Raw genomic sequence first — 26,097 nt, 5'->3', positions numbered from 1 at the left:
TCCACGCACGCCCCTCTCCACTCCTGCTGCTAGGCAGGTGCGCGGACTTTATGCATTATTCCGTAGAGTAGAAAAACATCCGCTGGCATCCGGGGCCAAGTGTCGGTTTTGTTCGCGAGCGCGTCCCCGATGGACTTGCAGCGCGCGCCCTCGGACAGCGGCAGGCGCGCGGGGCAGCAGACGAACACAGCCCCGCTGGTGCTGCCGCGCACGAGCACCGGAGGAGGAGGGAATGAGATGCACGAGAGATCACTTCCCCCGATCTAGGTGCGGATTCTGGCCTGAGAGGAGCCTTCGAGCGCTGGAAGTTGTCCCGGGGAGGCAGGAGGAGGAGGAGGAGGGGCGGCCATCATGGCTTCGGGCGCCGGTAAGGCTGCGCCGGCGGCGGCGGGGTCCGGTTCCGCCGTCAACGGGACTGCGGCAGAGTTCCAGAGCATCGATCAGGACCTGTTTGACAACCAGCTGCACAACAAGATGTGCAAGAAGATCGCCCAGCTAACCAAGGTAGGAGTCAGATCAGATGAACCACATGTTTAAAGTTCCTCTGGAGGAAGGGATTGTCATCGATCCCTGACAGGATCCCTGACAAGATCCCTCACCACATCCCTGACTGACAGGGTGATCTGGAGATCCCTCTCAGCTTAGGAGGCATCAGGCTGTCAGGGACTCACTCACACTTCCTGGCTTTGGCTATATGGGTTTTGGAAGAAGTGAACTCGAGATAATAAAAACTGTGTCATGTCCATGGTTGGGATGGTGAACTTTGAACTTTGAACTGTGTGTTTTTTAGTGGCTTTAGTGTGCCCTTCAATGGACAGGAGCTGTCCCCCCCATAAGAGTAAACTCACGATCACCCCACTGGTGACCCACCAAAAATACTGTCAATCTTACGACAGTAGACGCAGCAAACAAAAGCTACATCACGCCTTAAAAACGTTGTTTCTAAATCCAGCAGAACAAAACCAACATGTAGTGATGTTTCGTCCCAGTTACGGAACTTTGCTCAACATGTGATGATAAGTTCTTTCAACACAGATATGGGAGAAGAATAGCGTTTCTGATGATGGGCAGATCATATTTCCATGCTGGTCCGGGCAGTTATGACATCCCTCGCCTAGAGTTTTTATTGGTTCGAGCTCCTGTGACCTGAGAAAAAAAGGAAAACACCGGGGAAGGCAACATGTAGTGTGTGAGTTTGTATTAGTGTCATACGTGCCAGATGTGTTTAAATGATGGTGTCAGTGCAGAACATAAGCTGTTTTCATTAATTCAATGATATGATTATAAAAACACGGCCATCTAATATGATGTATTCAACGCAGCTCGAAGAGAAGCCATCACAGATGAAGTGGATTAGTGTTCCATGTTTGATTGGTTTTATGTGATCTGGATCGGTTACATGTATTCAATCTAAACGATGTGTATTACTACGGTGCTTAGATTAGGCCCTTAACTATTATCTGTTAACTATTGAAGCCACATTCTGGACAGCAAGAAATACATTGAATTTATTTCATCTAAACTGAACCTCTCGCAAGGAGTCATTCAATTATTGCTGGTAAAATAACTTTGGAAGGGGAACAGAAGACTCATTTTAGGTGTTGTTGTTCTGAATGACCATCTGGATCCTTCAGGGTTACGGGCTCAGCTGCTTAGACAGATGTCTGCGATGATCTTAATCATGTGTGTCAAACTCAAGGCCTGGAGGCGAAATCTGCCAAGTTATTTTACGTGGTCCAGTGATGAGCTCAAGAGCAGAGAAGATTAAAGTTCATGTTGAGATGCTGACTTGTTAAGGTTGTTGGTGTTTAAGGAACAGATATAGTGGATTTTAACAGTCCAATAAGAATGAGACCGAAAAGACATGATCATAATCAGGCTTGTACCTCCTTTTGCACTTTTCTATTGATTTAGAGAACATGCTTAGGCAACCATTTTAACGTCCAATAATGAATAGTAGTACAAAGTATTTGCAGAGTGATTCTGGTGTGTGAACAAAAATGAAATAGGCAGGGGAAGCAATACTTTAAGCAATGTTTCAATATTGAATTATATAGATCAAATGTTGGCTCATAATATCACATAGGAGACTATAATTTGGGCCGTTAATGAGAATATATATTGAGGTAAAAACGGTTCCTGCTCATCCAGGCACACCAAGGGCAGCTGCCGCAGCGACGTCTATATGAGGATTCTCTCTCCACGATAATGCTTACAGAGGCATCGCATGACCTGTAGCTTGTTGAGCCATGACTGTTCCTGATGACTGTGCACTTCCTCCTGATGCTTCACCTCTGTGGACACGTGTGGACGGGCGGATTAATGCGTGGTTGCATGTGCAGCACACACAAGCAGAGGTGACACGGAGTAAAAGGGTCAGATGCCGTGGCAATGTTTGCCAGAGCAGGACTTGTTTTGGTTCTCATTTGACGTCAGGACCGTCATCTCTATTTAGCTCCGGAGCTCATGTTGAACGCATCGGAACCCGGGAGACCTGATGAAATATCACACGTCACATAACTTGATCTTTGCTGTTGGAGCTCTGGGATGCAGAGAATGTGACGCCTGGTTTATGCGAGTGTTTAGAGACAAGTGGAGTAGCCACCGTGCAGGAAGTGGGTCAGCAGTCGGTTATTTTAACACACACACACACACACCTTCTCATCTCTTCGTACTCCAATATTCCAGAACTCATACAACCATGCCGTATGCTTGATTTACGCCCCCACTTTATTTTAGGCCCCGCCCCTTATTCTCTATTCAATCACACTGATATGAGGTGGAGACAATAGCGTCAGTGACCAAATGATAATGGACAAATGAAAGAACGTAGTGAAAAAAAGTGTCTTCAAATAGGGATGAGGCATCCTGCACTTTATTCAAACTTTTATTCATTCCACCCTTCACCTGAAAAGTCTCAGGAAGCGATCCTTTGCAGAATAGTAGTCGCGTGTCTGCGTTAACCTTGATATGAATTACACATGGACAGCTGAATCAATATCATGATCTACCTAAAGCTGGATTCCCACAGGCGTGGAGATGTTTTTAAAAATCTGTTACCACAAAGCCCTGAAAAGACACACACATAGAATGTGCTTAAAAATCAACTTTCTGAGGTCAGTGAGTTCAGGCAAATTGAAATGTGTTTGTCAAAATATCAGATGATTGACTTGAGCTTTCAAACTCGACTATGATGTGCTTGAAAGCCTGAAGATTTGCATAATTCCCAAGCCAAAAAGTAATAATCCTCTTCTTAACACAACGTGAAATAACACGCAATTCTGACAGCCTCCAGTCGAAGACCCATGGGGACAAACTGAAATAGATTTCAACTTTATTGCTGCTTTTGATTGCAAACTATTTTGTTTGAAGATTTCGATTAAAGCGCCTTGAACTGTTAACCAGTCTGAACCTTACCTCCTCCGTCTTCGCCCGTGTAACAGAGCTAAGGAGCACCACCATAGAAATTGCTGAATTTGAGAACATTTACAAATAGTGACATTAAAGTTATTTGGGGGTAAAAAACCCTTCTATGACCATGTGTGGCAAACTCTATCAGGACTTTTGCTGCTGGATCACTGACCATAATGCCTTGCTTTGGAACTAAGAAAGGACCATTAAGTAGCTGCCCAGCAGGTGGCAGATAAGGCCATCCTCTATCAAAGTACTTAGCCTAGTAGAGGTTAACGCATTTTGTAGGCGTCACACAAAGTCATAGAACTGGAGTTACCAAGGTAACCCTGTATTTCTATGTGCAGTATGGAAGCCCAGTGTAATGTATAAACTTCCAGCTGGACCCCCACAAAGACGATCTAACCCTGGTGTGTATGTATGTGGCTTAACATTGCTCACATCCCTGGTCTCAAACCTACGTTCAGACAATAGCTCTGGCACTATAAATGGATAGTGGCCTTCAGCCACTCGGCCTGGACCTGTCATCAGCCAAACTTTGAGGGGCTAAACGGAAGAGCCACCACCGCCTAGCCCACAGACTCTTTCTCCCTTTCACCATCATACCCTCTGGTGCCAAGATCACCATCATGTTTTCAGAAGGGTCCTTATAATTCCTGTTTTTGAAAAGCACTGGCAACTGATTGACGGAACGGTGTCCAGATCTATATGTTCCTACCATAGACACATTGATGCTAGGATTGTGTCCACCTTTGGAGGATAAGTGTGGAATACTGGAAATTGAAAACAACCCAAGCTGGTGGTCCTGTCTGACCAAATGGAGACATTTATATGTACAAATGATAGCATTTCCAGGGTCTAGACCGACTTTAAAACCTTACCTTTCTGTCCCAAAGTAGCTGGAATAGGCTCCGTCATTGCCAAATCTGATGAATGACAATTGAATTAAATTTAGTAAATGGGCACTATTTGATTTGTTTACTGGGAGATATAAGTTGATGTCACTTTACCACAGGACATTTTAAACACACAGCAAAAGAAATGTCAATGAAAAAACCACTATGTCTGCATGCTAAGCTACTTCCAGATTTCGCTGACTAACTAAACGCATGGCATCAACAAGATTAAAACAGTTCTGTAAAATGCAAAATTTGGACCACAATAAAACCCTGTGTCAATTGCGGTTAGAGGGAGCGCTATTTCAATTTTAATGACAATAGTCACATTTCCAAAGATTTCAGTCCGTTGTAGGGGGGAAAATGCATGTCAGGAGACCCCTCAGAAAATATAAATGGGTCCATATTTGTTTGGCACCACAGAGATGGCTGTGATACCACGAAAAAATCCTGTTTTGTTCTTAAATTACCGGCAATAAATAAATAAATCTAAATCTAAATAAATCTAAGGAGACCTGAAGGAACATCTTTGTAAATGACGTGACAAAGTTAAAAGTGTGGATGGATTCAGTGAAGAGAACCGGTGTTGTGCACTTGCAGCATGTTGGGAATGTCTGCCCGTGTGGGGGCAGCTGCTGCAGACGAAGAGGCGACGGGGTGCAGCTAACCACCCCCCAACATACACACACACACACACACACACTCGCCTGGATGAGCTCCAGCCACTCTTGAGTTAAGGGGATCAGTAAAGATGTCAGGGTGAGTCACAGTGACGCTGTAGTCAAACAGGACGGTTCAGGTATTAGTCAGGGTCTATATGTGGAAGAATGAAAAGGGATCCAGTAGGCGGCAGAATGCTGGTGCCAGATGTCTCTTGGTGTTTACTGAGAATATTTACAAACAGTTCATCTTCGTTGTTCATCTGGGTTCGGGTTTATTGCCATCGTCCTGATTAATACTGGCTGATAACTTCAACTTACCTCCTGTAAACCAAACCAGAGTGATCTTTGGTTATTTATGAGCACGATGGGATGAGCTAGGAAAAGTTTCATTTTACAAGTTTAGACTGGTTGTTTTAGAAATAATTGTTAATTGGAATATGGTTGATATGTCACACACAGAGGTCATTTAGTTACTACAGATCTGCGAAGCAGGGAAGTTAGTGGCGTCGACAATGTCTAAAAGGTTCTTGTGAGAGAGAGAACAAGAATGGGTTTAGCTTGCTGAAGACTGTTGGGATAGAAATTAAGTAATTTATTTTTTGTTCTTAATCGACATACAATTCATTACAGCCAATCAAATAAGGGAAAGTGGCAAGGAAAAAACGTCCTTCTTAACGCTATGTTACCATAAGCAGAATGTTCAAGGTGGAACCTGTTAGACAATTGAAAGGTTGCTTTTATCTACAATAGAAGGCTGCATGTGTCCTGTTGTATCTTTCTCAGGTTTGAAATCTGCCCCGGAGCCACCACATAAATGTAAATCACATAGCTTATACACTTGCATGTACACATGTGTTTAGCCTGCCAAGAGCCTGGTTGTCTTTGGTTTTCTGCCTGCGAAAGCTCTTCATTATTTCATGTATCATAGGATGATATCACTTGCTGTTTGTGGGGTACACAAATACATGTAAAGAGTTAAATATTAAGGGATTCATTTACAGAGATTACATCTAAATATTTTGAGCTAAAACAAATGTCTCCAGTATTGTCAGGTATAAATACTTTGTAGGTTAACAACTAGATAAATGCCGAAACATACCTTCAAACAGAACCACTGTTGGACAATAGATGATTTGCTGCAGGACCCACAATTTTAATAATAATCATTAGGTTACATAATTGTGATATGCTTTAATTTGTACATTCTATTTGGCATAAAGTTAATTTAAAGGTCCTCTTATGTCCAAATCCAACTTTTCTGACTTACTCACGTGTTTCAAATTTCAAAGTCTTCCTCTTCAGGATGCACTAAGTCCCTCATCATGACCATGTTTTGCAATTATTACTTTATAAAGTTCTCCCCCGTCTGAAATCTTGGCTTCTCAAGAATGCAATAGACATGAGTGTATTATTAATAGTCATTAACTTTTAGCTCTATAAAATGTGTCAAGACAAAAGGAAGGTTTATATTTCTTTGGTAAAAATGAAATCAGTCCTCCAGTTTAGCTTCACTGACTACACGAGGTTCTTTATCTGATGAGTTTTGTCATAAAAGTAATTTTTCACAAGTCTATTGGGATCTCTTCACTACGTGAACTTTGTTTATACAACCAGACCCTTCCAGAAGACAACTTCCAGGATTGGTGACGCAACGTGACAACCCTCTATAACCAGTCACAGCAGAGTGCGTTTGGTTGGGCAGGATGTGAAACAAGACAACACACACATACTGATGAGTACAATAGAGGTCAAAGATGTATTTAAAGGGCACCTAATGTGAAAACCCAACTCTCCTGACTTATTCACATGTTGGAAGTGTTGAAGTCGTCGTCTTCAATTTTTAAATTATACATTCTAGTGGAGGTTTTTCCCCTAGAAGCCCTAAATCAGTCAAGTACCTACATGTTAATTGTGAAACAAAATAAATATTTATGTAAACATGGTGAGAGTTATTTCTGCCTTTAGGTGTTTTTGTCATGCATACATTAAGCAGTAAACCTTATTTTTATTATTTGTTTTTAATGTACAAAAAGGGAGTTTCAGGGCTGAGTCGAAATTTACGTGAGTCCTTGAATGCAACTCGTGTTTTGGTGACCAATCAGAGCAGAGTGGGCGTGGTTGCTTGGACGATATTTCTTCTCAGCCAAAACAGCGCATTTTAAGTGGGCGGGGCTTACGCATATTTTCTAATAAATATCTTTATTAAATGAGAGTTTTGTGCAAAAAGAAACATACTGATGAGTATATAGAGGTCCTAGAAAAATTTAAGTCACACTTAGATCAGCACATAAGTTGCCCTTTCATGTTGTCCTCGTTCAACTGTTAATTAAATCTAAAATGACTCACTGTGCATTGATGCAACAGAAACATATTAGCTTCACATTTCATGATATGCATTTTTTGTGTATGATGCTAAGAACTAAGCATGAGGCAGACATTGAATAAAACTTAAGATATTCTTTTGCTTGAGAAAGACTTCTCATGTAACGTCAGCTAAGTTAGGTACACATTTAATGAAAGCTCTATCCTAAATAATACATTTCACTTCATTTCTTTTTACTTCACTGTATTTAGATATAGAATCTAACGGTGGACACAGATGTTTTAACCTTAAATTCCAAGTCACGTCCGAGAAAAGGCTTGAGGAACTGAGTGTAATGTGGATAGTAGTACTACAGTAATACAAGGTAGGTTTTCCGCATAATGTGTTCCAACACAGCACACAAGCCAGTTGCAACACTTGTCAACGTTGGATGACGTTTGTCATAAAAAACGATTGATCAGTCGCTTCCACAGAACATCCTTATCTTTAGTGTAAATCCCGACAACAGCAACGTGAGCCGCTTGTCCTTGATGCTTCCCAGGTGATTTATTCCCTGAACATGAAGAACGAGGAGCAGGAGGCGGCCCTGCAGGCCTTGAACTACGCCCATGACGAGGAGCTGCACCGCATCCTGATGGAGACGTGTCACGAGGGGGAGGGCTCAGTCCTGAGGATGAGACTCCTGGAGCTGCAGGAGACCCTGGACGAGCAGCAACGAATCAGAGCTCAGGTATCTGCATACCATTGTCCTTGAACTCAACAATCCATCTCCAGCAGTAGGTCATCCTAGAAAAGACCCTGATGGAGATAAACAACTGCAATGACCAAATGTTTTACTCAGAACTACTTCTTCCCTTGTGAAACCCTGAAACATTCAACATGGCTTTTCAAATTACTACTTAATAATATTCAAATTTATGTTTTCCGCCATTCATGCATTTCTACCCAATTTAAAGCTTGTTTACAGCAGCACAGGCTATCAAATCAAACCTCCAAAGCTGCTTAAAACAGATTTCAAACCCTTAAAAATAATTGAATGATGTTTCGACTGTTACGTTCCAAACATGACTAAAATGATTAGTTTTTGTGTTATAACTGTAATTTGGGTGTGAATGGGATTGTAAACATTAGTGTCGCAGGGAAGAAATGTCCTTCACTGTCTTTAACTTGCCCTTTAACATGACTATTATTTTTACTATTATTTATAATATCAAGACCGATCACCATCTGGGAGTACAATACAATGACTCTTGAACGGTCAGTGCAATGTGTTTGGATCACTGTATTGCATGTCTGCAAATGTTTTTTAAGTTTGAAAACAGGAGGGAAAGTAATTATATTTTAGTAGCGGTTAACAGTTGCCAGTCAACAACACTAGTAGGTATGACCAGGCTGCTCAGTTTCTACTGCACCATCCAAACACCCACAATGCACTTGTAAAATGCCAATAAAATAATAATAAAGACAATAAATCATCTCAGTTTGTTTGATCCAGTTTTTTAAGATTTATTATCATGTAATATGTTTTTGAAAAATCCTGTTGTTTTTCATGATATTGTTATTTCACCAGAAACTATAATGTAGTGGCCAATGCTAAAAATGTAGCTTTTCTCAGAAAAAAAAACATCAAAAGACTATTTCATCAATTAACTCTTGAGTTCTATGACTTGTACCGAACACCCGTTCTGACCTCAGGTCTCACATTCGTCTACAGGCTCAGGCAGACTTCGATTGTTTCCGGGTCCAAGCAGAGGAGCGTGAGCGAGAGACGGAGTCGGAGCTGAGGAAAGAGTTCAGTGAAAGACTTCAGGCCGCGGAGGAGATGCTGCGGAACTCCAGATCCCAGATCAGTGCGTCCCAAGAGGAGAGCCTGAGACTCGGTGCCGAGCTGAAGAAGGCTGAGGAGAAGATCCAGGAGCTGGATGTGAAATGTGAGGAACTACAGAAGGAAGACGACGATAAGCGGAGGAAGACTGAGCAGAGGAGACAGAGGGAAAATGAGGAGGAGATCCGAGCGCAGGCGGACTTGGAGAGGCTGCTAGAGGAGATCCACATCCTGACGGAGGAGAGGCGTGAGGTGGAGGAGAAGAGAAGGGCCGAGGTCCGAGAGGAGAGGGAGCGATGGGAGGTGAAGCTCAACGATGTCAAGGAAGAGAGCGATCAAATGAGAAAGAAGATGGAGGCGGAGTGGAGGGATGAGCGGCAGAGATGGGAAGAGCGAGAGGAAGAGGAGAAGAAAGGAATGCACAGCGCCTTACGAGAACGAGTGAAAAGAGCAGAGGCCGAGGCGGAAGGTCACCTGCAGAGACTCGCGGAGAACAAGAGGAACACGGTGAAGCTGCAGGAGAGGATACAGGTACACACACACACACACACACATACACACATACACACACACACACACGCGCGCACACACCCCCCCCCACACACACACACACACACTCATACACACACACACACATACAAACACACACACACACACACCCCCACGCGCGCGCGCACACACCCCCCCACACACACACACACACACACACACACACTCATACACACACACACTCATACACACACACACACATACACACACACACACACACACGCACTCGGAATTCAGATTCAGAATTGAACAGTTGCTTCTGCTGCAAGCTAATGATTGGGAGGTGAGAAGAAGGAAGGTAAGAGGTAAGAAGAGTAAACAAGTTGAATGCAAGTTGAATAAGAATTATAATAAGCATATGTACAGTATATAGTATGTAGTTTGTCACTTGCTTTTGAATTAGCAACTTTATTTTAACATATGTTATACCAAATGGAAACAGAAACATCTCAGTAGTCATTTTTATTGGTCCAACAAGGTGTCTCATAAGCAGCAACCTGTCAACTATAAATCCCTACAGCTCTTGAAATGAATGGGATTAAAAGGGTGCCAAAACGTTTGCACATATTTTTTACATTGTATCATAATAAAAGTAAATGTAATGCTAAGATTCTTGGTCTGGAAAACGCTCAAATGTCTACATATCTGTAGGAAATTAAATCGTGTTGCTGTGATCTTCTCTTATAAAGTGAGAACAAGTTATCATGACATCTGAGATCACTTTTTATTGTGCTTTATTGTGCATTCAGTTTAGACCTGCTTGTAAGAAACTAATAGTAAATTGATTTTCTCAAAATTGTATGTATTTTTGTACAACTAAAGAGGAGGGAGAACATAGAAATTATTGTTTGCTTTTATAACATACTAACACGTTAAGTCCATTGTTTTTATGATAACTATTGAGAGTAATTAAATAAAAATAAAAATTATATAATACTCAGTCTAATACTAACTTTTATAATGTAACTAATTTGATGTATGTTCTTAGCTCCATTTTAATCAGGCAGAACCTTAAAGAGTCTTGACAAACTTGGCATTTAATTCATGAATATAAGAACAAGGCCTTAATTATCAGTCTATTGAAAGTCTTACATAAAAACACAAGTAATATTTTATTTTAGTTTCGATTCGTTTTAAATCCAACATTTTAATTCAGCATGATGGTATTATGGGATTGGTGGAAAAAAATGTTTATTTTTTATGTTAAAACCGTTTTATTTTTTACTTTATTCAATTGTCGAGCTGGTCTTAAATGTAATTACAAATGGTATTAAAAAAGTCTTCAAAAGTCTTAACTTATCTTTAGCTGTAGGAACCTGTTAATGTTTTGGTTTGGAGGCCAATACACTGTACAATGTTGTTTCCGTTGTTTCGGTTTCTCTACTTTTTAAAAATCTTTACAAACCTCCTTCAGGATCTGGAGGAGGAGCTGGAGCTGGACCGGAGGCGTGTCTCGGAGGCGGAGGGCGTGGCCAAGCGGGCGGAGGAGGAGCTTGCCGTGGCGAAGGAGCGGCTGCTGCTGCAGGAGGACGAGCTGCAGAGCAAAGCAGGTGGATCTTTGTGTCATTAGAAGCCAATGGAAAACGTACAAAAACCTTTTGACAATCTATGGATTTATCGATCGATCTTGTGTTTGTGTGTCAGAAGACTTTCAGAGCCATGAGGCGTGTGTGGAGGTGGAGGAGCTGAAGAGAGAGGTGAACCGTCTACAGAACAGGAACAGAGAGCTGGAGCTCCAGAATAGCGGCAGAAACAACGACCACGTCCGGCAGATCAGACAGGTGAATAGAGTGAATGGACTCAGGCGTGTCCCTCAACTTGACACGTGCACATGTTCTTCAGCACGCGGAGGCTTTGTCCAGCCTGCGCTCGGAGATGGTTCGAGCCCAGACCGAGGAGCTGCGTCGCATCCAGAAGCATGCGGACGAGGAGCGAGAGAAACTTCAGAGGGAGATGGAGCGAGAGAAGGAAAACCTGCAGAGAGAGAGGGATAAAGAGAAGGAGCACCTGGACAAGGAGAGGAACCGGCTTCGCCGAGAGAGGGACGAGGAGAAGAACGTGTTGCAGAAAGAAGTGGAAGGAGTCAAAAACAAACTGAGGAGGGAGAAGGAGGACGAGGTGGAGTGTCTACGGAAGGAGCTGGAGGTGGAGAGGGTCCGGGTCCGGTCCCAACTGGACAAGCACATGGAGCACATCGACGCCGAGAGAGTCTGCGTCCAGCAGAAGCTGGAGGAGGAGAAGAGGAGGCTGGTGGAGAAGGCCGAGGAGGACCGCAAGAGACTGAAGGAGCAGGTGCGCAAGGCCATCGAGGAGGTGATGAGGAGACACGCGGCAGAACTGCAGAGTGTCCAGGAAGCTCTGAGCTCAGAAAGGAAGACCAACCAAGAGGTCAGCACCTTTGCATCTCATACCTGTTGCGTTATTTGTCGCCCGGCTAGCCGGAGGCAGAGCGACGGCTCACCCACTTAGGTCGAGGAGAAGCTGGTCCTTGAGCTCAGTTGTAGACTGGATGATAGAGGCGGTGAATTGTAATCTTCAAGCGCTTATAGGAGATTTTCGGTGAATGTGATTAAAGTGCTGGCATTACCTCTCAACTCTAAAAGGTATGTGCGCATCTAGAAGAGGAGAGGAGGACGAGCCTGGAGCTCCGTAACGGCATGAAGAAACTACGAGAGGAGCGCGAGGCAAAACTGACGGATCTCGCCAGCGAGGTGAGACTTTTCCTCACAGCCGCAGGACACCTACAGATAAAAGTGTGAATAACCAGGCACTTGTTTTTCTTTTCCTTAGATCGGCCGGCTCAAGTCGGTTCAGGAGGACAAGGAGGCCTCTGACGCGGCTCCCTCGTGTGGACCCAATTGTTCTCGCTTGGAGGAGGAGCTCCGCGAGATCCAGGCTCGCCAGGCTCAGGTGCAGGAGGAGAGCGAGCAGAAGAGGCAGCGGCAGCAGAGAGAGATCAGTTCTCTGAGGGCAGACAAACAGCGACTGGAGCAGAAGGTCCTGGAGCAGAGCAGAGTCAATGCCGAGAGGAACCTCCTCAGTCAGAGGAGCACAGAGGAACGGATCAGGTAGCAGAAAATTAAAAAATGCCTTTTTTTTTTTACACAATATTTATGGTTCTTTGAAAACCAGGGGTGTTGCTTAAACGCTGCCAGAAAGTGTGAGTAAATGGTCCCTCACACCATCTTGGAAACTCAGGTGGACGGAACAGTTTAAGTGTAAACAATAATCTGAGTCAAAGCCCAAAAACGCAACTCTACCATAAGTTTTCTTTTTGTCACAACTTCACACTCAACTTTCTCTCTTAACACAACAGAGCTGTACACAGTGAAACCATTTTTCTATTTTAAAATAATTGTTTTAATTTTTTAGGACATACATAAATCTGCAAAACATAAATTGAACGTAAATCGAAGGACAAATAAAATTCCATCTATTTATTTTTTAGTCCAGATAAGAGCATTAAAAAGCATTTAATTGAATGGAAACAACTTTGTGGACGACAGGAGATCATTTCATACTTCATATTTACGGGGTTTTTTATCATTCTCTTTTTTTGATTTGATTTGATTTTTTTGTAACAGACTGTAATTTTTGGGCAGGTTTATTTGAGGTAAAGGGTGGGTGTTGTGACTCTGATGTGACTCTATTGTTAAGTACACTATGCACTGAGCTGAAGAAATCAAATCTCTTCTGCTTTGCAGTTTAGTTTCTGTGTTTATGTCAGAACCTTTGCCATTATGGTGTAGTATAAGTATTCATCCTTACTTTCGTGTACAGGATTTTATTTCAAATTTAAGCTTTAAGCTTTGTGTTTCTCACAGGAGCTTTAAATGATTCTTATATGTGTTGCTTTTTTTAATGTAATAAATGTTTATGATTATTCTTCTCTTACATTGTTTTACCTTTGTTACAATATTTATTACATTCGTAATCGAAAATCTTTGAAAAATATATTTGAAAAAAGTGAATATTCCTGTTCTAACTCCTTCAGGTCCGAGTGTGAAGAGCGACTCCGAGCAGAGTTCAGGATAGAGATGAATGCCGCGGTCGCGGAGAGCGAGCAGCGCTGGCAGAACCAAGAGCAGGAGCTGCAGACTCAGATCAGTGAGCTTCAGAGTCAACTGGCCGAGCTGCAGGTGAGACCTGTTGCTGTGTTGTTCATATACAGCCACTGTTTATGGGTTTATTGACAGGGTTAAACAATCTAATTGTGAGGGCCATAGTCAAGTTGTGACATTTGTGATTTGACATTTATTTTCATCAATTATGTGTAAAAAAAAAATAAAAAAATTGATGTTTGATCAATAATTCCGAAGATCAAGAACACAGCAGTAAAACACCAGCACGGTTTACAAATTCGTTCATTTATTCATGAAATACAAGGCTAAATCGCATAGAAACATAACTTGCTGGTTCACAAACTTCCATTAACTCCGGTGAAATGTGAGTCATGTAACATTGTTATGTTTTTTCTCCAATGTCGCAGGCCTAGCACTCATGTGGCAGGGAAAATAGCCTCCCGTCTGTCGCGGGCGAGAGCTGAACCTCTTGGAAAAATGTATCTTTGACAATCACATGCTTGGGTTGTCTCACATTGTTTAGCCCAGACACACTCTTTCGCCAAAAGCCAGCTCATTCACTTCCATTCCCATAAACGGGAGAAATTAAGATTTTCACTTGCTCTGTTCCCTGTGAAACTTTCCTGTTTTTGCAAACGTAAATTTGTTCTTAAATCAAACTAAACCGCAACAATACTTGAAATTCATTTTATCTTGCTGTGCTTGGATTCGCGTTAATAAATCCATTTCCATCTATTAAGTCTATCAGGTGAAAGATGCTGTTTAGAATAAACAGTGACGCCGGTAGCAGTTTAACTGGGTTAAAAGATCAAGATGTTGTGTGTCAGTCTCAACACCATGAGTCACGGATGGTCCTCAGGGTGTGAAAATGATTCTCGTGTCGTCCTCCACAGGCCGTGTTCGTCTCACGCTCACGACTGCACGAGAAACATAAACGCTGATAATGCGGTCAGGAGAAAAAAAAAGTGTGCGTTGACGAGGCAGAGGAGTCCAATAAAAGACTGATGAAGCAGAAGCGAGGATTTGGGTTCATGCTGACAAATGATTCCATTTAACTGAAATGTCAGCAGATCCTGCACTAAAAAGGCTGGAGTGAACTTATTTTGGAGGAGAGTAATTATTTTCGAAACCCAGTTGAGAACACAATAGAGTCATTATCAACATGAGACAGTTGATTAAGCATTCCATTTGTTCCCCACTGAGATCTAAGAATTTCAAACTCCAGTTAAACTGATGGACTGAAAACCAAAGAAAGTTATGATCCAACCATCTATAAAAAGTGCCCTAACTTGATAGATAGATAGATGGATGGATGGATGGATGGATGGATGGATGGATGGATGGATGGATGGATAGATAGATAGATCTGAATACAATTCACAGTCAGATTTTAAACTCACACAAGGGAATGAGAGACAAGTTTATTTGGTGTAAGATAAATACCAGTCGGTTCAGCTTAATATAAGGAAAGTAGTTTTCAGAATCTAGGTCATTGGATTTTAAGCTTTTTTCGTTAATGCCTCTGTGTCCAATTGGTTTTTGAACATTGTCAAGCACATTTGGTCAGAGGGGAAACCTGTTCTAGTACTTCAGGGATGCTGGTCTAATGGAAGACCATGTAGGTGCTGAGATGTCAGGCAAGCATGTGACCTGAGGCTGTGAGAAAGGCCAGATGGTTTGAGTGTCATTCCGGATAAGAAGTTTGGTTCCAGCCGAAATAAGAAGCGAAATAAGGTGTTTATAGTGTGTCATGCAAAAGATGTTTGTTTCTAATATGTACTGTACATCTGTTTTACAGGAAGAAAAAAAGAAATCGGACTTGGGAGACGGTTACCATGGCAGCCCTGAAATTGACAGGCTCAAGAGAGAGGTCCAGGAGACCAAAGAGATAAACAAAAAATTGAAGGATCTATTGCAGGTATTTCAGAAGACGCTTGTTATTTTAGTGAGGGAAGGGTTATATAATTATGCTCTTGATCCGTGCTTAAAATGTGTGTGTTTTGTCAGGACCCCCAGGGCCAGACTTTAGCGGAAGAAAGACACAAACACACCTTAGAGCTGCAGGCGTTAGAAAGACAAGCGAGAGAAGATCTGCTGTCTGAGAGGAACCGACTGCAGACGATGCAGCACCTGGAGTTAGGTAACACAAACAGACACACACATCCTCAACACAAGTACACACAGACATATTGACAGCTCCAATGACAAACAAACATGTTTCACACACACAAGACAACACGCTCAGAGATGCGCACGTTCAGATAATAAATTCCACACTGAAGTTCCTATTGCCATGGATACACTTCACCATGGCAACAGAGGAAGGGTTCTGGCATTGTGGGCCCAATTGATTTAGATTTTTCTGTGTGTATGTGGCGTCAGATAAGCAGCGTGCAGAGTTGAACCAGCAACACACGGAGTGGAGCCGGCAGATGACCCAGAGACACATGCAGCAGATCGAAGACCTGCAGGCCCAGCTGCAGGCGCACACACAGATGATGGCTCTGCAACAGGTGACCAGCACCGGGGGGGAGGCGTCTTGCCCAGATTTGCCATAGTTCTTTTGGTTTATATTTCAAGTCAGTGTAGTATACATTTATTAGATTTACAATTCATAAGCAGATATTCACGCTACATGGCAGCAGTCATTACGCCCATTCTAAAGGAACAATGAAATCCCGTAAGATCCCGGCGAACTGAGGATGAGAGGATACAGTCCTGCCGCCACAATGTTTTAACAATAGTCAAGAACCTGAAAAAAACTACAAATGTTTTCTTATTCCTACAGTAACGCTATATATGGCAACATATCGTATCAGCTCCCTTGTCCCAGATTCTTGCCAATAAAAACTCCTAGTATATAATAGTAGTTCCCCTTTTGTGCATGTGTGTCCGCCTGATCTTAAAGTCCCTTAGAGTCAGGTACTGCTCTACAAAATGACCTCACAATGACTGTTTTTAGGGAGGGCTGGATCCGGTCAAGGGAAAAGACGCCAATGAGAATTCTAATAGATCCAATTTTGTTGACATTTACGCAGTTTTTCAAACAGTTTTGGGGAGTCTATAAGACATGAACCCTTGAGTTATCTCAGGCTCATGTTGACCCGGAGGCCCAAAAACAAATGTATTTGTGGTATCTCTTTTCCTCCGGGTCACCTTGACCCAGAGACCGCACAATGGGTTAAGATCATGCAGACACACAGATAGATTTACTAGTTTATATCTATAGATAAGTAGTTATGGTTGGAAAGTGAACGTACCTTCATATAGATGCTAGATTCAAACCATGATTTCTTTTTAATTATAACTATTGTCTTTAAATGCTAAAAACCGTTTTAATGGACCCTTCAATATAAGTTAGTGAGTAAAGGTTATTTGTTAAAGCGTCTTTCTAGACAAAGCGCTTTGACACTGGTCACTGTTTAGAAAGTGTCTTTGAGTTGATCTCAAATGCTCTCATAAATATCAACACATTACACGAGCGGCACCTTTTCCAGTCTGCAGTCTCATTGACGCAGCATAAAAGCAGCGTGACATTCCACACCACCTCGATCAGATGTCAGCGCATCGCCAATGTGTCTGCAGCACATTCACACCTCTATTTAGAGCCGGTCAACCATGATGAGATCACTGGCCTGGACTGGGACAGTTTCCCCGAGTTTCTATGAGCCTCTTGTATAGACATTGTGGGTTTATCGAAGTGTATGTGTGTCTGTGTTCTAAGGACCTAAAGCAGCAGAATCAGAACCAGGTGTTTGAGCGTCAGTTGGATGAGAGCCGCTGTGCCTTGTTGGAGCTACAGAGAGAAAACACGACACTGAGGAAACAGCTAAAGGACAAGTGAGTTTATTTTAATTTTGAACTTGAAAACTCAACATTTACATGAGTCTGATGAAGGTGATCTTAACAGCTCCTCGATGCTTTGCCGCCCAGTCAACCAATTACAGCTGTTGATCACTATTGACATAGCTACAGAATTTTGTTTATGAATTGGAGATTTACTGAATTTAAATATATTTAAAATATTAAACGATTCAAAGGGTTCATGAAGGGCATGTTAGCAAGTACTGTATTTTCCGCACTATAACGCGCACTTAAAAGCCTTTAAATTTCTCAAAAAACGACAGTGCGCCTCATAATCCGGACATTACCGAGTGGGTGACTTGATTACAAACACTTGACTCTGCGCCGACTGAGCCGACACGCCGTGGGTGGAATTACGTCATTGCATCATCACAGGGTTGGATTAATGACGCACGTCACAACATGGCGGACGGCTAAAGAGTAAGATTACTGCCACCGGTTTGAGCAAGTGTGTCTTGGTTGTTGTACACTCAACCAGTCATACACGTGCGTTCAACATGTCATACACGCGCGCTCTAGCTGTCATACATGCGCTCAACTTCTCTACTGCTCGCTCAACATTTGTCTGCTCACAACAACAGTCTCACAAGCTGCTGCTTGAAGCCTTTTAAACATCATCTGAACATCGTTACCATGGGAGTGAAGGGAGTTGTCAGAACGCTTAATAAAGTTTGACTTTATCTGACTGTTTTGTTGACATTCCCTTTAGCGCAGCTTTATCTAGTGGATGCATAACGCAACCACAGTCCAACGTTTGACTGTATCTTTTATTCTATGCGCCTTATAATCCCGTGCCCCTAATAGTGCGGATAATACGGTATATAATGCCTCAGAGGGGTGTGAGTCTAATGGACCTTATCTAATATTGATTCAGGGAATCTTACAGATGTATGGGAACTTGCTTGCCTGAGACCTTGGCTCCAGCAAGTGTAAGAGTTAGAGAAACAATCACATCGTTGTATTGTAACCATTTTCGGTCAATTAATTAGTTGTTACTCAATTAAGGCCTGATCAATGTGGGCCACATGAGGCCCACAAACCTCATTGTTGATTTGGCATAGTTGTCATTTTTTCCTTTAATTCCTAGACTAATGCAGGAAAGCCCCAAAATAGAGAAAGAAGAGGACAGAACCGAAATAAAGGAGAGGAGAGACTCCCAACTAGAAGAAGAGGCTCAGCGTCTGAAGGAGCAGGTGGAGAAGCTGAGGGTGGAGATGGAGAAGCTGGAGGAGTCGCAGAAGAACTGGGAGGACAAAAAGGAGGACGAAGACAAAGAGGAAGAACCGAATGAAGAGAAAAAGGAAACGCGGGAGGAGGAACAGCGACGGGAGGAGCTGGAGGAGATCAGGAGGGAGCACAAGCGGGAGATGCAGAGTTTGGTGTCGGAGTACAGCAACGCTCAGACGCACCTGCAGGCTCGCATTGTGGCCCTGGAAAACGAGTGAGTGCCGACCCTGATCTGGAGGAGAGTTTTTTGTTGTGGGTTCTTCTCTTCACCGGCAGGTTGCGCGAGCGTGAGGAGCGATGCAGGAGGCGAGAGCCGCCGGGTGACGACCCACAGTTGGGGAAACTCCAGGAGAGGATCACGGAGAGAGACGCCCTCATTAAACGACTAGTGGTGGGAACTCACACATGGACAGGAATATTTCTCGTGGCTTTTCTATGAAGCGAAACATCTGCTTTGCACTATATAACAATGTATTTTGTTACAATTCGGAACATTGATTCAGAACAATTACAGTCCATATTGTTCTTAAGGAGAAATTCTTTGCTAAAAAAGTGACGTTATGTTTTGCAGTGGCTTACAAAATACAGTAATCCTAGGATGCATAATGCAGTATGAAAAGCTTGTGTAACCAGAATGAATGCAGGTCTACAACCACAGCCACGACACAATAAATAACTGTAAATAACAACATAAAATGACCAAGTGATGGGATACAACCCACATCTTCACAATCCAATGTGCTCTACCAATTGATCTATCCAAGGTAGTGACAAAATGGAAGCAGATTGTAAGAGATAAACAAAATAATTAAAGGTATCCAGGGCATCTCACATACACACTACAGTTAACTATTGTTCTTAAAAGTGTAATATCATTTGTGTGGTGTCATTATTGACTAACGTTACTATAATTCCTTACTTTAAATTCTTAAAAGCTATTTGTTTAACTGTGTTTTTGTTGTTTTTTTTTATTGGGTTTCATTCTGCGATCAACCTGATATGTCCCCCTGTGTGACTAATAAAGAAAATCCATCTACTTACATCTGTAATAATAAACAACGACCAGCGACAGGAAGTGACAAAATAAGTGTTAAGAGAACGCAAGTCACGCCAATGCAGTAGTAAAGTGATACTTTGAAAGTTTAAAATGACTTCCTAAAAATCTTGATGAGACGTAGATCAGGACACCGTGGATTTGCTCGAAGGCTCCATGAAATCTGGCCTGACAGGGACTCGAGACTTGCTCGATCATCACTTGAGGAAGTGCATGAATCTATAAAGAGCTCCAGACTACGGTCATTTTCCATGAATCCCATCTGATCATGAGCGTGAGAGGAGTGACGAGAGAGTGAGCCTGGACTGATCCTCCTTCTTTTCCCTCCGTCAGGAAGAGAGACATCAACTTCAACTTCACCCTCCTGTCGCTGGGGACAACAGCACCCTCAGACCTCAGGACAGCAAGACCCTTCCTGGGAGTGTAACGCCAACTGTCAGGGTGAATTACATTTTTTTTTTAAATGCTGGTACCCATGCTAGAGATAGTCCACGCTCTTGTTTTTTCTCAACAACTAAAATAACATGAATCCTCTCCAATATGTCATTGCTGCCATTTAAACAGATTTAAGGGTCAACACATGAAGACCCCCAGCTTTGTAAAATCATTCATCAGTGACAACAGTGTGTTCATTTTCGGGCTATTTCAGGTTGGCGTGCTCTGTTTTTGAAGACCATCTGTTCACGCTGAAGAGACCTAGATACTCTGCACAAGCACTTAAAATATACCAGTCTGTCTTCTCTTTTCGTTGATTTGAAAGCAGTGTGACACGAGGTAGAGCAGCTGCTCATTACTGAACAGACGACAGACTTTAGTCAGAGAATCGTCTTTAGGTCCTGCAGAGAATGTGCTTTATATTAGCAAATTAGAATGATATCAAAATGTTATTTTAAAATAAGTCCTAACTATAACTAAAGCTGCCTTATTGATAATGACAGAGATATGTACATGTATTTTTCCTCTCAGAGAAAGTGTGCAGAGACGCCTCCTTGCGTCACCAGCATTCCCAGCACAGAGTCTCGTGACAGGAATTTCCTCCTCACCCACTCTTCCTCCTCGTCTTCCTCGAGCTCCTCCGTCCATCTCCACTCGTCCTCGACTCTTCCGCACCAGTCCAGCTCGCAGCACCAGAGCTCCACTCACTACTGCACGTCGTCGCTGCCTCACAAGCACAGCTCGCTCAGCCAACACTCGTCGCCGTCCCTCCTCCGCTCCGCCAGATCCCGGACCTCCTGCATCCCTCCGACGCCGGCGCCCACTGCCCCGCTCCCGGTCTGCCCTTCGCCACAGCTGGGGATCCGTTACGTGTCGCCCTCCTGCCCCAACGCACACCTCCAGGCCCAGTCAATAAGGTGCAACTCAACCGCACACTTTTATTAATTCATAAATGCTGAATCACACGTGTGTCTTTTTTTTCCCTCAGGGGTCCATACCTGGAGCAGAGGGCCACAGAAGGGTTGAAGCACGAGTGGTTTACCAAATACTTCTCTTTCTGAGCACAAACCGCAGCTGCAAAAATTCAGATCCTGGACCTTTTGCTTCTCCTTCATTCTTCATCATTTGTTCTGGACACACCTGCACACGCAACAATCATGAGATGAACTCGAACATATTTTGCACATCAACGTCTTAAGGTCTATCGGGAGAGCCGCTATATTAGTGGCTCTCGAAAATTCTGCTCAAGTAGCACTTATTATGTGAAGAAATAAAAAAAGAAGTGTGAGAAAGCTGGCAATGAAAGATTGAAATTAAAAGAATGTGTGCATGAACTCTCCCCGACCGCTACAGTTACATTTAACAACGAATTTGGCTTCTTCAATCAAATATAATCCTGTGAACATGGTATATGAAATGAAATCCATCCAATACAATAAATAAGGTTCGATCAGATTCTACCTTTTAAAATGGTAAAGGACGGCAAGAGAAAGAAGTGACGGATTAAGATCAACATTTAAAATGACAAGCTCACCTCGGTCGTAAATGATGGTCAGACGACATGATGTCGATACACGCTCGAGGTCCAAACCAAAAGTATATTTACAAAACAGTCTTTAACAAAAAGAGTCAGATTCTCTTTCATTCTTTCTTCTTAAATCCCAACATGGATTTTAAAGTATTTGTTGTCAACACAGAAAAAAACAATCGTATAGAATGATTTAAAGAACTCTGTCATACACATCAAAACTATATGAAACTCTCAGTGTGGGATCAGATCAGCAACCGTAAGCACAAGATCTTCTCTCCGTGTCCTTTTAAGTCACGTTCACACAAAACAGGACAACCAACTCAAGCGTTTCATTGTAAAGGTGCTATTTTTGCAACAAAACTGTCGTACGATCAGCGCTGGGATCTGAAGGTTGACGAGTGTTGCATCTCTTTATTGTGGAAGTATATATAAAAAAAGCACAATCTTTCTTTTGGTCGATGTGATCCTTTTTTCTTTCAATCTTTACATCTGTTCTTATGTTGTGTTATAAGATACACCTTTACGCTGCAATCACGTCGCGGCAAACGTGTTCCACGTCCTGCTCCCATATAGTCGCACAAATGTTGGTCACCTCTACATGTGAGCAGCTCTTTAGTGAGCTTTGTGACAATAACAGTAATCAAGGGGATCAGGAAAGTCTTGGTGAAGGTGGTCCCAGGTATGATTACATCCTTCAGATCTGGCAACCTTTCTTGGAAGGGCACGCTGCAGTCTTTGCCTTCAAAAATGTTGCATCAGAAAAGATGATTACAAGTGAAAAACTATTTCTCTCCAGACGACACGAGTTGAGCTAAAAGTTCAAATTGAACGAGTGTTGTAATCCCAAGAAGAAAACAAAATACTGGCTCATTCATGTGAGGTAAAATAACTTAAAATGAAACGGGTCGGTTATAAACAGGCTCACTTTGAAAAGATTGATGGTTTGTATTTAAAGGGCACCTAATGTGCTGATTTAAGTGTCTCTTTTAAGTGTTCTAGGACCTCTGTATACTCATCAGTATGTTTCTTTTTGCACAAAATTCTCATTTAATAAAGATATTTACATTACAAAATAAGATTAAGCCCCGCCCACTTTCAATGCACTGTTTTAGCTGAGAAGAAAACTCCCGTTCTGTACATTGAAAACGAATAATAAAAATAATGTTTGCTACTTAATGTACACATTACAAAAACACCTAAAGGCAGAAGTAACTCTCACCATGTTTACATAAATATTTATTTTGTTTCACAATTAACATGTGGGTACTTAACTGATTTAGGGCTTCTAGGGGAGGACATTTCCACCAGAATGTATAATTTAAACTGTAATTCGTTTGGCAAGATTTCAGACGGAAGGGAACTTTATTAAGTAACGGAGCAACGTCATGATGAATGACCTCCTGCATTTTGAAAAGGACGACTTCAACATTTACAACATGTGAATAAGTCAGGAGAGTTGGGTTTTAACATTAGGTGCCCTTTAAGTCTGGATTCATGTTTGTTTACAGAAGAAAAAAATAATTAAACATCTATTAAAATCTGGTTTTAAAAACCTGCTTTGGTCTAAAATATTTTCAATATCAACACACACTATTTAACTTTTGAGAATTTGCCTAATAAGGGCCGTAGTTGACCTGTTTGACAAGTGAGTCGTGGCCTAAATTCAAGGGGCACAGTCATGATTCAGGCTAAACAGGAAGACTGCATTTATTTTCAAGTTGGCCGCACAAAACTGTATCAGTGTGACATCACGGTTGCAACCTCCATATCTTATATAGTCTACAGGCCGGCTCGAGTGCAAACTGACTAAGAAATGTAAAGCTTGACTTCATGGTACATGATTTAATCACTGAAATAAATCTTCATGTCACTGTAAAGACCTTTTATTCATGTCTAAATTACTTATACACAGAGATAAGGGGGATTCCTGAATGTTGTGGAGCTAATGTTGGTGGTGGAACAGCAGTCAAGGGCATGTGTTGAGAACCATAAGGCACAATCTGGACTCCAGCTGTAGTCAGCAGATTTATTTTATTTATTCATTTATTTATTTTGCCGTGAGCAACAATTCTTTACCTGTAAAAACGAAGCCCTTGCCAGAAGTACGCACTAAACCTGTGCTTTCCTAGTTTCCCGATTGCTTATCAAATCAGGACCACAATTTTGATTCAAACCTGTCTTGAATTTTGCAGTCCTTTATGAGATGTATCAAGAATGACTGGCTGAAAGAAAGCACCTCCAAATATTTTTTTTTAATTTTAAAATGCCCCAAGGTGGAAGCAAACTGGCTTGACTTCAGATGCAGTTTGAAGATTGTTTTTGGTTGATAAGTATTGACAGGTATCAACAAGTATCAAGTATCAACAGGTTGTGCTGCCGACAGGTTTTGCGTCCACAGGGCTGAGCTGAACTGAAAGAAAGCTCTGCTCTGATCATCCCCGGTCTCAGCCGACATGTCTCCCTGCAAACACCGTCAACGTCCGAGCTCATCACCAGCAAGGCCATCTCAAACATTGCCTCAAAGCTCAACCAGAAAGTGCTTCTCAAACACATAACTGACCTCGGATCATCTGCTGGACGAGAACTATCATTTTGGAATGTGTCATATGTGTTTTTAAATGTCTTCCTTTTCTACTGCATTGTTGGTTGAGTTGTCTGACAGTTTTGGACACATTTCTTGTCTCTATGAAAGAAGACTGAGATCTTTTTCATCACCACACTCCACTCAACATACCAAAAAAAAGCTTGTCTCAATGCAAAAATGTATGATGATGTTGATGAAAATAATTTAATAAATATTTTTGTTTTTGTAAGTGTCACATGTTTTTGATTTGGTGTGTATTGAACGAATGACGTCGATAATCCGTAACAAAATGTTGATTTAAGTGTCTCTTAAATTGAACTTGGACCTCTATTGTACTAATCATTATGTGTCTGTTTATACAAAACTCTCTTTTCACTGAAATATTTGCATTAAAAAATGATCTTAATCATAATATTTTGTTTGCCATAACCACACACACTCTGCTGTGATTGGTCAAACATTGAGGTTTGTCACCGTGCGTCATCAATCCAGAGTCTCCATGTAAATAGACGTAATTACAGATGGACGGGGGAGGAGTGAAGTCATTATCTCTGAGTCCACTCTCGTAACCTCTCGTTTGCCGAGATTTAAGACGAGGGAGAACTTTATAAAGTAATAACTCTAAAACATTTTCATTTATAATAGATTAACTGCATCTAGGAGAGTTAGACTTCAATCTTTAAAACATCTTGAGTCAAGAGATTCTGGTTTTTACATCAGTTGCCCTTTAAAAAATAAGTTTATCATTTACAGAAGTTAATCAAAATTGGATCAAAGTAATCAGAAAGAAATTGCTGCAAGACAGTTGTGGTTGAGAACCTTAGTATACATGATGTCCTGACCACACCAGTCTTGCCTGCCAGGCATTAACCCTGACTGTCAGAGAGTGGTGGGAGGCCTTCAAGGTCAGTGTAGGACACAGATCGTCTCGGGTTTCAGTTGGTCCCGGGGTCCTTGAACGCATCTGACACAAATATGTCGTCACAAAGACGTAAACAAGGTTTGTGTAGGACTACTGTTCTTCAGGCGTTCCAATAATAAGATATAACATTATTGAAAAACAAAATAACTCAGAAGAATGACAGTATCGAAATACATTTTTGTGGAACATAAAAAAAACTATGTGCTACTCAAAATATGCAACCAAATATCTTGCTTAGTCTCTTTTACTGACAACCAAGACTAGCAACTTTATATGATAGGAGCTGCAGTGATGCTCAGAACTACATAGTAATTGAAGATTGAGGCAAGATCTGTCTTCAAGACTATTTTACTGAAACCCAGAGAAAGTGATAGATTTTTGTTGAAGCCAAGTGTTAAGCAGATATGCATGTTTACAGGGCAACTATTCTGAAAACCTAACTCTCCTGACTCACTTACATTTTTCAAATGTTGAAGTCTTTCTCAGTAAGTTTCTCATCATAACAATGTTTTGAAGTTATTACTTTCTCCCTGTTTGAATTCTAGGCGAACAAGAGGTTACGAGAGCGGAGCCCAATTATGTAATAATTTACTTCTCTTCTCATTCAGCCAACTGTAAACACACCTCGCTTTGTTTTATACAACGAGTCGCTTGGAGGGGGAGACTTTATTAAGTTTCCCCCCCATCTGAAATCTCAGCGAACGAGAGGCTACGAGAGCTGAGTCCTTCATT

At 41.9% G+C, this 26,097-nt stretch overlaps 1 protein-coding gene across 2 annotated transcripts; it reads left to right on the top strand.

Annotated features, from left to right (window-relative positions):
* Positions 1-25,329, top strand: fam184b (family with sequence similarity 184 member B). 2 transcript variants are annotated; one of them, XM_087799540.1, is made up of 18 exons: positions 1-504; positions 7,834-8,022; positions 9,007-9,648; positions 11,081-11,216; positions 11,314-11,447; positions 11,509-12,054; positions 12,270-12,377; positions 12,457-12,734; positions 13,661-13,805; positions 15,547-15,666; positions 15,756-15,888; positions 16,131-16,261; positions 17,473-17,588; positions 18,700-19,053; positions 19,116-19,230; positions 20,227-20,334; positions 20,860-21,245; positions 21,317-25,329. In XM_087799540.1, exons 1-18 carry the CDS (start codon positions 352-354, stop codon positions 21,387-21,389), a joined length of 3,867 nt encoding a protein of 1,288 aa, XP_087655666.1. In that variant the 5' UTR covers positions 1-351; the 3' UTR covers positions 21,390-25,329. The 2 variants fall into 2 exon arrangements, with proteins under 2 accessions (XP_087655666.1, XP_087655658.1); XM_087799532.1 differs by having other exon boundaries at positions 11,311-11,447.
* Positions 25,330-26,097: the final 768 nt, after the last annotated feature.

This window comes from Callionymus lyra, chromosome 1, assembly GCF_982586985.1.
Source record: "Callionymus lyra chromosome 1, fCalLyr1.hap1.1, whole genome shotgun sequence".
Taxonomy (NCBI): Eukaryota; Metazoa; Chordata; class Actinopteri; order Syngnathiformes; family Callionymidae; genus Callionymus; species Callionymus lyra.
Note: the sequence above shows the minus strand (reverse complement) of the source record. Positions and strands in the feature narration are given on the sequence as shown.

What these genes read in the sequence shown, in the direction of transcription:
- fam184b (XM_087799532.1), top strand. Translation starts at nt 352, where the DNA reads ATGGCTTCGGGCGCCGGTAAGGCTGCGCCGGCGGCGGCGGGGTCCGGT. An exon ending in CGAGCTGCAGAGCAAAGCAG is followed by an intron (nt 11,217 to 11,310) that starts GTGGATCTTTGT and finishes TTTGTGTGTCAG; the next exon opens with AAGACTTTCAGAGCCATGAG. An exon ending in CCCTCATTAAACGACTAGTG is followed by an intron (nt 19,231 to 20,226) that starts GTGGGAACTCAC and finishes TCCCTCCGTCAG; the next exon opens with GAAGAGAGACATCAACTTCA.